At 41.5% G+C, this 12376-nt stretch overlaps 1 protein-coding gene across 4 annotated transcripts in view; it reads left to right on the forward strand.

Annotated features, from left to right (window-relative positions):
- Window positions 1-12376, forward strand: part of mtcl1 (microtubule crosslinking factor 1) — an 87160-nt gene that overhangs the window by 43857 nt on the left and 30927 nt on the right. For all 4 annotated transcript variants that reach the window (XM_030159760.1, XM_030159761.1, XM_030159759.1 and 1 more), the window contains exons 5-7: window positions 2336-3724; window positions 7759-7905; window positions 11779-11880. In XM_030159760.1, the coding sequence (XP_030015620.1) occupies window positions 2336-3724; window positions 7759-7905; window positions 11779-11880 (1638 nt within the window). The remainder of the gene's footprint in view (window positions 1-2335; window positions 3725-7758; window positions 7906-11778; window positions 11881-12376) is intronic.

Genomic DNA, 12376 nt, shown 5'->3' on the forward strand with positions numbered 1-12376 from the left:
TTCCATCCTAATATAGCTAATATAGCCAAGCTCTGGCTCTGGCTTCATTTCCTGAACATTTCCTGTGCTCCAAACCTCTGAGAACACACGATTCATGTGTTCAAACAGGGGTACGTGCAGAGGGGGGAGGGACAAATGGCAGTTGAGTTTGATAGACATATCATTGTTCAATCATTTTGATAGGCTGCTCAAAATGATTGGATGGTGTTTTTTCAGTCTTGTCCGTTCCACAGATGACTAAATTTTTTTATTTTTGCATTAGAGCATTTAATTAATTGGTTGCAATCGGCGTGTGAAGGGGATTTTAAGCAATACAGTAAAAAATGCTCCAGGAAAGCATCTCGCACCCCACCTTTTAAGTGTAATATAGTGTAGTATGTTTAGAAATGTACATGTATTAATCACATTTTAATTTATTGTGTGAACAAATGGTAGCATAGTTTTAGAAAATAGCAACTTCTACAACTGTCTCAGTTGCATACATCAATTATGACAACTTTGTTTCTGTGTAGAGGAATCAGGTTGGATTTGTCGACACAAACTTTACATAAGCATGTACAAATTGCACCTTTAATGGGTGGTGAAATAAGTGTGAAATAAGCAATAAAGCCACCGTGACTTGATAATTAGTTAATATTGGAATACTTGTTCATATACATTCCTGATGAAAATTTTAAGACCAGTTGAAAACTTGAAAGAATATACATTTTGCACTGTTGGATCTTAAGAAGGTTCTAAGTAGAGTTTCAAAATGCAAAAAGAAGAAATGGGAGTGAGACAAAAAAAAAAATTTTGAGTAAGCAATTTATTGAAAACAACAATTAAACTGAAATAGGCTGTTCATCGACTGATCAAAAGTTTAAGACCACAGCCTTTAAAAGCCAAAATTTGTGCAAAAATGTAGATTCAATGTCATTTTCTGTCAGGTATTCACACTGTCATTACCTCCTGATGGCAAAGGCAGAAAAGCTCTCTCTCTTTGAACGTGGTCGGATTGCTGAGCTGCATAAGCAAGGCCTCTCGCAACGCATCATTGCTGCTGAGGTTGGAAGCAGTAAGACAGTCATTTTGAATCCACTGTCTGGAACTGATGTCCATTTTTGTAAACTTTCCTTGTCATCCATCCCCAAATGTTTTCAATTGGATTTAGATCAGGGGAACATGCATGATGGTCCAAAAGAGTGACGTTATTCCTCTGGAAGAAGTCCTTTATCAAGTGGGCATTGTGAACTGCAGCGTTGTCCTGTTTTTAAACCCAGTCATTACCACACAGACGAAGGCCCTCAGTCATGAAGGAGGCCCGTTGCAACATCTCCACACAGCCAGCTGCTGCTTGATGCCCCTGCACAACCTGAAGCTCCAATGTTCCACTGAAGGAAAAAGCACCCCAGATTATGATGGCACCCCCTCCACTGTGTTGTGTAGAAAACATCTCAAGTGGGAGCTCCTTATCATGCCAGTAACATTGGAAGCCATCAGGACTGTCAAGGTTACATGTTTTCTCATCAGAGGATAAAACTTTCTTCCACCTTTCAATGTCCCATGTTTGGTGCTTTCTTGCAAAGTCCAAACGGGCAGTTTTTTGGCATTGAAAGAGACGAGACTTTTGAAGATGTTTTTTGTTCTTAAAGCCCTTCTCTTCCAGATGCCGTCTGATGGTTATTGGGCTACAGTCTGCACCAATAACGTCACTCAATTTGGGTCGAGGATCATCCCGTGTCTTGACAGACAGCCACTCGGATCATCTGGCTCAGTGCTGGTGAAATTTTTTTGGGTCTACCACTTGACTTTTTGTTCCATAGCCCTCAGGATCTTTTAAGGAATTCAAAATTGACTGTCATACTGCATCCAACCTCAGCAGTGATGGTGCATTGCGAGAGGCCTAGCTTATGCAGCTCAACCATCCAACCACAGTGAAAGAGAGATAGCTTTTTTGCCTTTGCCATCAGGAGGTCATGGCCGTGTGAATACCTGTCAGAAAATGACAATGGATCCACATTTTTGCACAGATTTTGGCTTTTAAAGGTTGTGGTCTTAAACTTTTGATTTTCAATTGTTTTCAATAAATTGCTTCCTCGATTTTTTTTTTCTTTTTCTCACTCCTATTTCTTCTTTTTGCATTTTGAAACTCTACTTAGAACCTTCTTAAGATCCAACAGTGCAAAATGTAAATTCTTGCAATTTTTCAACTGGTCTTAACATTTTGATCATTTCTTGTGTTAAATCATCATGAGTTATGTAGTAGTTAAGTGTGATTTAACGGGATTTTGGGGCATATTATAGTATAAAGTGTTTTTAATGGCATTTAATTACCTCTGTGCTTTTGCCCTAATAGGAGGACAGTGCAGACCTCAGGTGCCAGCTCCAGTTCGCTAAGGAGGAGTCCAGCCTGATGAGGAAAAAAATGGCAAAGCTTGGCCGGGAGAAGGATGAACTTGAACAGGAGCTGCAGAAGTACAAGAGTGTGTATGGAGATGTGGACAGCCCTCTTCCCTTAGCCGAGTGTTCAGGTGGGGGTCCTCACACAACCCGAGAGGCCGAGCTGCGGTTGCGCCTAAAGCTGGTAGAGGAGGAGGCGAACATCCTGGGCAGAAAGATTGTGGAGTTGGAGGTAGAGAACCGCAGCCTACGGGCGGAAAACGAAGACATCCGATGTCAGTACGAAAGAGACTGTTTCGGGCGGGAGCCTTTCTCCAGTATGCCTTCATCACCATACGGCGGCGACGCTCTGGAGTCGGCAAGTGAACTACGGCGCCACCTACAGTTTGTTGAGGAGGAGGCTGAGTTATTGCGCCGCTCCATCTCAGAGATCGAGGACCACAACCGGCAGTTGACCTCTGAACTTAACCGCTTTAAGTTCGGCCCAAGCAGCAGCTCTGGTTCGGTCGGGGAGGAAGGGTTTGAGGGAGGGTTATTTAAACCTGGTAATGGAGGGAACGGCAATGGATCTAGCAGCGGGATGATGATGGAGGAGCTTAAATCAGCCCGGATGCAGATCAATGAACTCAGTGGAAAGGTGATGAAGCTGCAGTATGAGAACCGTGTTCTCATATCTAACGTCCAGCGCTGTGACCTGGCAGCACACCTAGGCCTACGGACCGGCAGCCCTCGTGACAGTGATGCAGAGAGTGATGCCGGCCGTCGAGAGGCCGCTGAGGAAGAGGAGGCAGGGCGACTTCTTCTCCTCCAGCCTAAGAGGGAGGGCCCAATTGGAGGTGAAAGTGATTCAGAAGACCTATTTGAGAAAACTGCAACCACCTCAGGGTTTGGAAGCATCAAACCTTCAGATGGCAGCGACCTAAGCGCCACTGAACTTGCCAATCGCAGAAGGGAAGAACGGGAATCATTTAATAATGTGAAACGTGAGGCAGAGAGGCTGGGTAAGACGGTCGACCGTCTGATTACTGACACTGACAGTCTGATCATCGAGGGCAGGCTGCTGGTGACGACAGGAGAGAGCCTGGAGGGAGGATCAGCATCTGGATCCAAACCAGACACCCAGGTCCTGGACACCATCAACACTCGCATGAAGGCTTTCCGCACTGAGCTACACATCTTCATGGAGAAGCTGGACCACGTAGGGGAGGGGTTAAGAGAAAGGACAGATGACCTCTCACCCATGCCAAACCTTACAGAGTCCAGCAGCTTCCTGTCCACAGTCACCTCAATGTCCCGTGACTCTCCCATTGGTACCTTTGGCAGAGACCTGGTGACAGACTTCCAGGTAAGCACTATAAACAGACTTCCTATGCTATTTTTGTAGGGCCAAATAATTTTTTAGAGTGACACCACTTGCTGCATCGAGATATTTCCTTTCTGTGGCTGCTTGGTTCGTTTGCACAAAGATACCAAGGAGGGTGAACAACAGAGAGTAGGGCACTTGGCCATAATGGAAAACAGTCAATACTTGGAGACCACTGGAAAATGGATGTTCTTTCAAATGCATAGTTGTATTGATAAGCATTTAACAGCAAAAGCATCTTGCCTGTTTGTCCAGGCAATGTGAAGAGAAGAAGGCTGATGACTAGAAAATAGCTCTCCAGACGGCCTCATGGCCTTAAAACCAGCATAGACAAAACGTTTTCACCAAGTAAATATATCAGTGGAGTTAAGTGATGTATTTATCCATAGTCAGTGTTTTACCTACAGTAGATGTCATCAGCACAGCCCCAGTTTGGAGAAGCAGATTAGCAGGAAACTCAACAACGTACTGCTGTGGATTGGGCAGCAGTAAAGGCTCACCTAAAAAATGTCAACATAAAGTCACTGCGATTGCCTCCAATGAATGGCAGTGTTAGTGTTTGGGTTGAATGCTGCACCAAAAAAACCCAACATTTAAAATAAGAGAGCTATTGTATGGTTGCATCTTAACACAGCAACTGCATCCAACATGTAAATGAAATCACTTCCCTATAGTCATTTCATTAAAGCAAAGTACAAACACTGTTTTATGTACTAGTAAGCAAACGGTTTACACCTACACATTTAGTAGCAGCTAAACTTAACTTACTACAGTTGGTTTGGACTTAAAATAAATTCTGCAGTAGTTTAAAGCCTGGCAGAGCATCAAAGCTTTTATCTTCCTTCAGGCCTTGCTTTTTATTTTGGTGTCAGAATCAGATATGTAGCCCATAAATGCCAAGAAACCAGATTCCTGGCCATACACCACTGTCTGGGGGTCACTGCTTCTTCTTCTTCTTTTTTCTATTTTATTGCTGGTGACATCCTGTGTTAAGGCACATTGTTGTCACCTACTGGGTTTGTGTGTGGACCAGAGTTCATATCCCCTTACCTAAAAAGAAGCCCAGAATTGACAAAACAAAAACTGGCTTTTGTTATTATTGTCCTTTTTCTTCCAATATCATAGAGGAAGGTGAGGTGTCATTCATTTGTTTGCAATCTGCATCCTCACTACTAGATAACACTAAAAGTTACACAATGAATGCCAAAGGTGCCTGAAATATGTTTCCAGCAGTACATTGTTTTGATTTTGTAGTGATATTCCTGTGTGCCTCTCCAAACTGGGAAAGTCAACAGTACTAGTAGTAGTAATACACTAACTGGATGAATAAATATCTTATACAATCCTGCTTCAAAGAAGCTTCTTTAAGTTGCAGACAGACTTCTGATATATTTAGCCTCTAGAAAACCCAGTGGTGTATTTGTAAATGTTTTAATTAATTTAGGACTGATTTAAATGGCTCCAAGTGTGCAATCATTAATAGACCATTTAAGGCCAGAACTAAACTAAATTAGATCTTAAGTCAGCACTGTGTACAAAAAATCAGCTCTAATTAAACGCTATGGCAATGCAGTGCATCTTTAGTAGGACACATACCATCCACAGCCAAAGCAGAGACCTCACCACGCTGTGGACACACAGGCTGAGGGTTAGGTTGAGACACTCCTACACTGCCAGTGGCAAGATACGGTGACAGAGTACAGTAGCAGGCTCCCTGCTCCACCAAGAGCCACCCAGCTCTACCACACTGGCACCACTGCCAATACCACTACCACCCCTCCCCCGACCCACCGCCACCACCATCGCTTCCAGCTGCTGCTGCTGCTGCTACATTCACATCTGCATCTCCATGCACATCCTCATTGCCAGCAGCCCTCTGCCTGCCTGCCACCCTTCTCCCTGCACTCACTGTCTGCAGCCACCCTGCTCCAAGCGAGGGAGGGGGCCGCTCCATCTTAGGAGGGTGCTTGAATGGGTGCTTGGTGTGAATGGAGTAAGTATTAAAGGAGTTATGGCAGCTTCTTTCATTTGGCTGGATTCAAAGCTTTTCCTAAGATGTTGCATGATGTGTAAATAATTTCTCCTTGCAGCCCTGCTACACCATGATATCATGTGTATGACTCATTATGACACACAAACGGTGTAGTTATTATATTTGCACAACATATTGTCACACACAGACACACACACACAGGGTTTAGTTACTCCATAGTGTTGCCAAGGAGACAATTGTAAAAAACAAAAACAAAAAAAAGTATGTACATTCTGATGTTTGACCAAAAAAGAGTTGAAATCTGAGTTGCATGGTGTTATGTGAGTTGCCTGTGGAAGAACCTGGCTGGCTGGCTTCCTGCTTTGTGTCCTTGCAGCCAAGTGTAAGTCAACATGTCAACCATACTGTGTACTCTCCCAAAGCAGGTTCAGTATGCCAGCGCTGCATGGTAACTAAGTAGACATCTTGGACGGCATTTGTAATCGAGCAAACTGTCGTATTATAGAATAAATACAAATGACTGTGCCTCAAACATTTGTCACTATAAGAATTCAATGTGCTTTGTAGAGATAACAGACTGAAGCTGCCTCCATGCTCATACTCCTGTTTCTGCTTTTTTTGCTCCTATGCCTGTAGGACTCAACTGGTTAGTCTGGGTGAAGCTGGGTGGAGTAGTTAGTTAAAGCTAACCACTGTACTAACAACTTACGCTTGTTCAGAGCAATAAACTCTCAGTCCAACAAGAACCCCTGAAGATGAACTAAGCAAGGAATTCCAAAGAGCAGGACATGGATCAGATTCAAGCAGTAGATAAAAAAACAAATAATGAAGACATGTGGAAGTACATTCACAGAAGAGAGAAAAATGACTTTTCTTGTAATTACAGCTAACCACTATTTTGTAAAAAAGATTTCAAAAAGGACTGTTCATATCAGTAATTTTCAGTATTTATCTTGGACTTATCTCCTAATAGGTTGGAGTTTTTAATGACGAGAAATATATATATATATATATATATATATATATATATATATATATATATATATATATATATAAATATATGATACTTTGCATTTATGTGAATTTTCTCCAAATGTTATCTCACAGAATCAAGAGTCTTGTGCATTAAATAATAGATCTTAGTTGTGCAATCAAGACTTACAACAAAACCCAGTGAATTATTAAACAAGGTAGATCCTAAAAGAATCATCAAGCCCTGGTAAGACCCTGGAAGAAATAAATGTGGACACCTAGCATTGCACGATTTACAGCTTGGTTGAAACCTCTGATGCCCTCAGTGTATTTGAAATTCTATAATGTCTGAAAAACAGTGTGCATCATGCAGGCTGAAGATGCAATGTTTCCTTAGTTTACTGCTGCTACGACACACACGGCTGTGCACGGGCATGTGTTGGATAAACTTTTAGCGTGCTAGTAGCTCTCGCTCTGCAGTTTTTTGCCGTGGTATCTCTCAGCTGTTGGTTTGGACTCATGTATCCCTCATTGCATGCGCTTCATAACAAGTGTTTTGCATTCTTTTCCCCCCCAACTCCCTCTCTTTGTTCCTCTTTGTGTTCCTGCCAGATGTTTCAGCCCATGATTTTGTTCATCCTCATTCTCGTACTCTTCTCATCTCTCTCATACGCCGTCATCTTTAAGTTGGTCTTTCTCTTTGCGCTTTTCTTCGTACTCTAGTCCGTTTGTTCTTCTCCACACCGTGTAGTCTGTTAGTTAATTTCTCCCCCTTCTCTGCTTATATTCTTTACCCATTTTATGTTTTTTTTTTGTTTGTTTGTTTGTTTTCCTCGCCCGCTTTCTTTCCTTGTCCCCTCACCCCGTTTGTTGTCTTCTGTCTGTTTTGTCACACATCTCCCCAAATTCCACCACCACCTTCACCCGTCACCTATGCCACCCACCCCCCTTACCATTCCACTTACAACCCTGTCCCAACCTCCTTACACCCACCGTCCACACACCCTACCCCCCTACCTTTCCCTTCCCCACCCCCCCACGTCACTCACAGTCCGGTCAGAGGGATGAGCTGGAGTGGCGTCTAGGACAGGAGCGAGGCGTGGAGCCCCAGAGCCAGAGCCAGGGTGGGGGCCAGGCCCAGAGCAGGGGAGCCACGGGACTCACTAGGTACCACAGGCCCCTGGCTTTAAGAGCAGAGGTCAGTGCCTCCTCCCTCCTCCATCTCCCTTCCACCTGTGGGACTGGGTTGACACTGGCTCCACTGGGAGCCCTGCATATGGGCCTTCTGTCGAGTCTAAACATACCTCTGGGCATTTTTGACCTGGACCCTGTTTTCTAAGAAGTGTTTCAAGGCCAAATGTGGTCAATTTCCTCTCTGTAGTGCAACCAGCCTTTTCATTCCTGAAGTTACCAATTAAAGCTACACACTAAGCATGTTTTTACATATAAATGTGATCGATCTACAGCCATGTTTTTAAGTGCCAACTGTAGTGTGAGTGCTAAGTTATTTTTAAAAAGTTAAGTTACAGTAAACTACTGACCCTAGTTAAAGTCTTTAGAAATGCCTTAAATTCAGTTTGAGGACTAAGCGGTTTGGAAAATGAATGAATACATAAATAATTATTAGGCTTTGCATGTGCTTGTGTACTTAAAACAAATTTGTGTTGGACTCTGTGTTGTGCTGGGAGCCAGTTGTTTGCTCACCATAGCTAACTTAGCCTAACTTCCACACTAAGCTACTGACTTTTCGGTTATTCGTATCCATGGTAACAGCCTGTACACTGATTTTTATCAGATGACTTGGGTTATTTCTCGCCATTAGTACTTTAAAGCTTTTCTCCTGTTTGTCTGTAGCTGACACACTGTGTAACACCAGGTATTGTTGGCTTAGAAATGGAGCAAGCTAACACATACACATGAAAAAAAAAAAGCGCACATGCGTATGCTAATCCTCTGTATTGAGCCTTTAAATTTTAATTGATGAGGCCTTAAAGAGTGTATCTAATAAAGCAAAACTGTCTTTTTACTTCAGAAATTTGCATATTGTAGGTAAAAGGTATCCAGAATGTGTTAGCTCACTTTAATAACCATATTCATACATAAAACATAAGTTTGCACAGGATCATCCATATACAATTAGGTTTAGCTGCCATGAAAAAGATGATTTGTCAAAAAATCTTTCATGAATGTGGTTAAATTATCTTGAAAATGTGTTTAAAAGTGTTACATTTAAACGATAACTCTAAATAATGAACCAGTATGAACCAATAACGATTAAAAAATATGTAAAAAAACAAAAACAAAAAACAAACCTGTAAATGTATTTTTGGATTATAGTCCTGTTGGGAAAGAAAACTTAGTAATACAGTCACTTAAGAAGTTGCTCTATTGTGAATCTATTATAATAAATGGTGGGTACAGGTCAAATGTTCACTAGGTTTTTGTTCTGGAGATAAAAAAAAAAATTGCAAATTGGCATTATTAATTTATAAGTGATACAGTATAACCAGATGAGTGTAGTATACATGCATTTCCAAAACAGTCCTGAATGTTATGCTGGTACTCAGTGAAAGCTGTCTTTCCTTTTTGAGGACACTTTATGCTGAATTTGGCTGGTTTTGAGTTCCATTGGGGACAAATTTTCCCTAAAGGTTTCACTTCAGAAGGCCACTCAGTCCAGCATGTCTAGTGACACTCCAGCCACAGTCACTTTTGATGCTGAACACTTCATTCACTCACTCACTCTACCTTCGCACTAAATATCCACTTCCACAGCCACTGATGTTTTATTTTTTTTAACTTCTTTGATTTTGCATTTCCTTATTGCTTTCCGAAGTTGGACCATATGCATCTGAACATGATGACTATTTTAATAGCAATCACAGAGTAGACTCTGTGGCAGATATTAGACTGTAGCTCACTTGAGTCATTTGTAGCATTAGATTTTGATCCCATGTTGGCTTAGTCCTAAAAAAAATCTGCTGATAGATGCTTTGTTGCCCTCTAAAACAGTGCGAGACAGCAGCCATGCACAGCTTACTGTATATTGACATGACTTTTTAGGCTTATGTATGCACTTATGTATCAGCTGAGCATGCATGCTCTGCATAGGCCTCTGGCACAGGTTCCTCAGTCTGGTCTGCACTGTCATGAGCAGATTAAATGTAAGTAAAAGTGCACTTTACACAGATATGTCACAATACACTTTACACAGAGTAAAAGTCAAAGAGCGCAATCAAAGAGGCAAGCGCAACTGTTCAGCACACATCAGCTCAGGTCTGTTAAAGCCCTCAGTGACTCTGCTGTTTAATAAACCGGCTGTGTAATCGCAGACACAGTGAATCATAATCGCTGCCTCATGCTTGTTTTCATAGAGAAATTGCTCTCAGTTATGTAACACAGAGCGCTGATGTGACACACAGCTATTACAGTTACAGTTATGGCACATTGGTGTGGGTTTCTCTTCGTCCCCATGCTTTCTGCTGCAGTGTAATCTGGGAGGTGAAATGAATGAATGGAAAAGCAGCTTGGATATTGCGGGATTAGCACTGCACTGAAGGCCTGTGTGATTTGCATTTGACATTGGGCTGACAGGGAGGTGATCCCGGGTCAGTACACACTGAACAGCTCAACTTACTGTTGGAGGGACAGTAAAGGCCCACGCACAGGACGACAAGAAACCACATCAGAGAAAACTGAAAACTGTTGAGGGAAGCCTCATACAAAAACACCAACACGGAAAAAGACATCACATACAAACCATAAACATGAGCATCTCATGTCCCAATAATCTTTTTTTTTTTACCTGCAGAAAAAATACACAAAGATTAAGAACCAAAAGGGCATAAGTGACATTTCACAAAATTTACACTAGGAGCAAAACTTAACATCATCATTGTCTGATCTCAATTTTCTTACTGATTTCAGTCTTTCATAATACAGTTTTAAACGTGGATGACAATATATTTGATGAATGATATTTTCTTCCCCGTTGAAAATGCAGATATATGTAGTCACATATATTAATAATAATAATAACAATACTAATAATAATAACGTATACCTGTTAAGCACCAATGACTCCTTCCATTTTTGAGACTATGGGCTAAGCATCATAGCATTTATTATGAGTTAAAACGAAACTGTTGTTGCGAGAGCCCTGGTGATTGACCTGGTAGAACATCTAAACATGGGCTGAACCCTCATTGCAGCAGCCTGGGATCAAATCTGACCTGAGACCATTTGCTCCATGTCATTCCCATGCTGTTTCCCCATATTTCCTGTCTCTCCCCACTTGATAGATCTAATAAAGGCCCAAAAATTGATCTTTAGAAAAAAGACAGCTATCTACTGTGGTGGAATATCACATTAAAAAATCCCTCTATCAGATCAGTTCATTGAAGAGTAATCTGAACCACTTCATCATCTGTGTGATTGAAATGACATTACAGATTATAATGATATATTACAGTACAGTAGTAAACATCATTAACTGAAGGATTACTGACACTAAATAACTAACTTAATAAGTATATGTACTCATTCCTTTTTGGTGGATACTGTTTCAGTGTGTTCAGCATTACATGCTTTGTTATTTCTCACTGTTAACTCTAATTCTTTTGTGTACTTTTAACAGCAGAAACAGCTTTCATTCGGTATCCATTTGCATTTCATTCAAAATGTCATTTATGCCCATCTAATTCTCATCCCTTAATACTGTATTTACCTACTTGAATCAGTTCCTCATCTACTCTTAAAGCATAACATGTCAGCAGCATTTTGCTCTGCTCAGATCTCAATCCACTGTACATACATATACATACATTCACTAAATTTACCATTTAAAAGGCAGGTTTGTTGAAATAAATTAAGGTAGATGAAGATGTGGTTGCAGGGCTATTCATTAGGCTTTTCAAGCTGCAGTGGAATTTGAGCTACATTTTAAATAATCTCTTACAGAAAACCGTGTTTGAGTTATTATGAAACAGACTGGTAGCGCAGTGTGAAAATGTGATTGAACTTATCCAACGAGGTGCTGTAGTAACTGTGTGCTATGCTGTTGTGGGTTCAGCTCCGGGACACGCCTGCTTCCGACATCCAGTTTCGTCTGGATCACGAACGAAGGCTAAGAGCTGTGACAGAGGAGCGGGAGGCAGCTATCTCCACGCCTCAGGTACCACAATTCAGTCAGATGAACAGACACCCAGCTCTAACTACCTTATCATTTCTGAAGTTTGACTACAGCCTAACTTTTTTGTCTATGTAGCACTGATATGACATAAGGGCTGAATAAATTTACAAAAACATTTGTGAAATTAGGAGGAGCCACAATTTTTTGACAGAGGTAAAATGGTACAGAGATGCCCCAGAACACTAATGATATTATCCATTGTTAAAGCAGCGTGTGACTTTCATCACTAATTTTTCTTTAAATGTGTGAAACCAGAGTGATAGCCTCCTTATCTCTAATCCATAAGTCTTTCCATGCTAACGCACCTAAATCACTTCCCTCACAGTGAACAGCTTCAAAGTGTATTCCATCACAAGCCGTTTGATTACTTACCAAACCAAAACCAAACCATCACCCGGGTCTTTTCAGAATTCCATGCAGTCGCAGTATGGCCGCAGCAGCAACAAACACAGAAATGGTTTCATTGCTTCTTCTTACT

This window comes from Sphaeramia orbicularis, chromosome 17, assembly GCF_902148855.1.
Source record: "Sphaeramia orbicularis chromosome 17, fSphaOr1.1, whole genome shotgun sequence".
NCBI classification, from domain to species: domain Eukaryota; kingdom Metazoa; phylum Chordata; class Actinopteri; order Kurtiformes; family Apogonidae; genus Sphaeramia; species Sphaeramia orbicularis.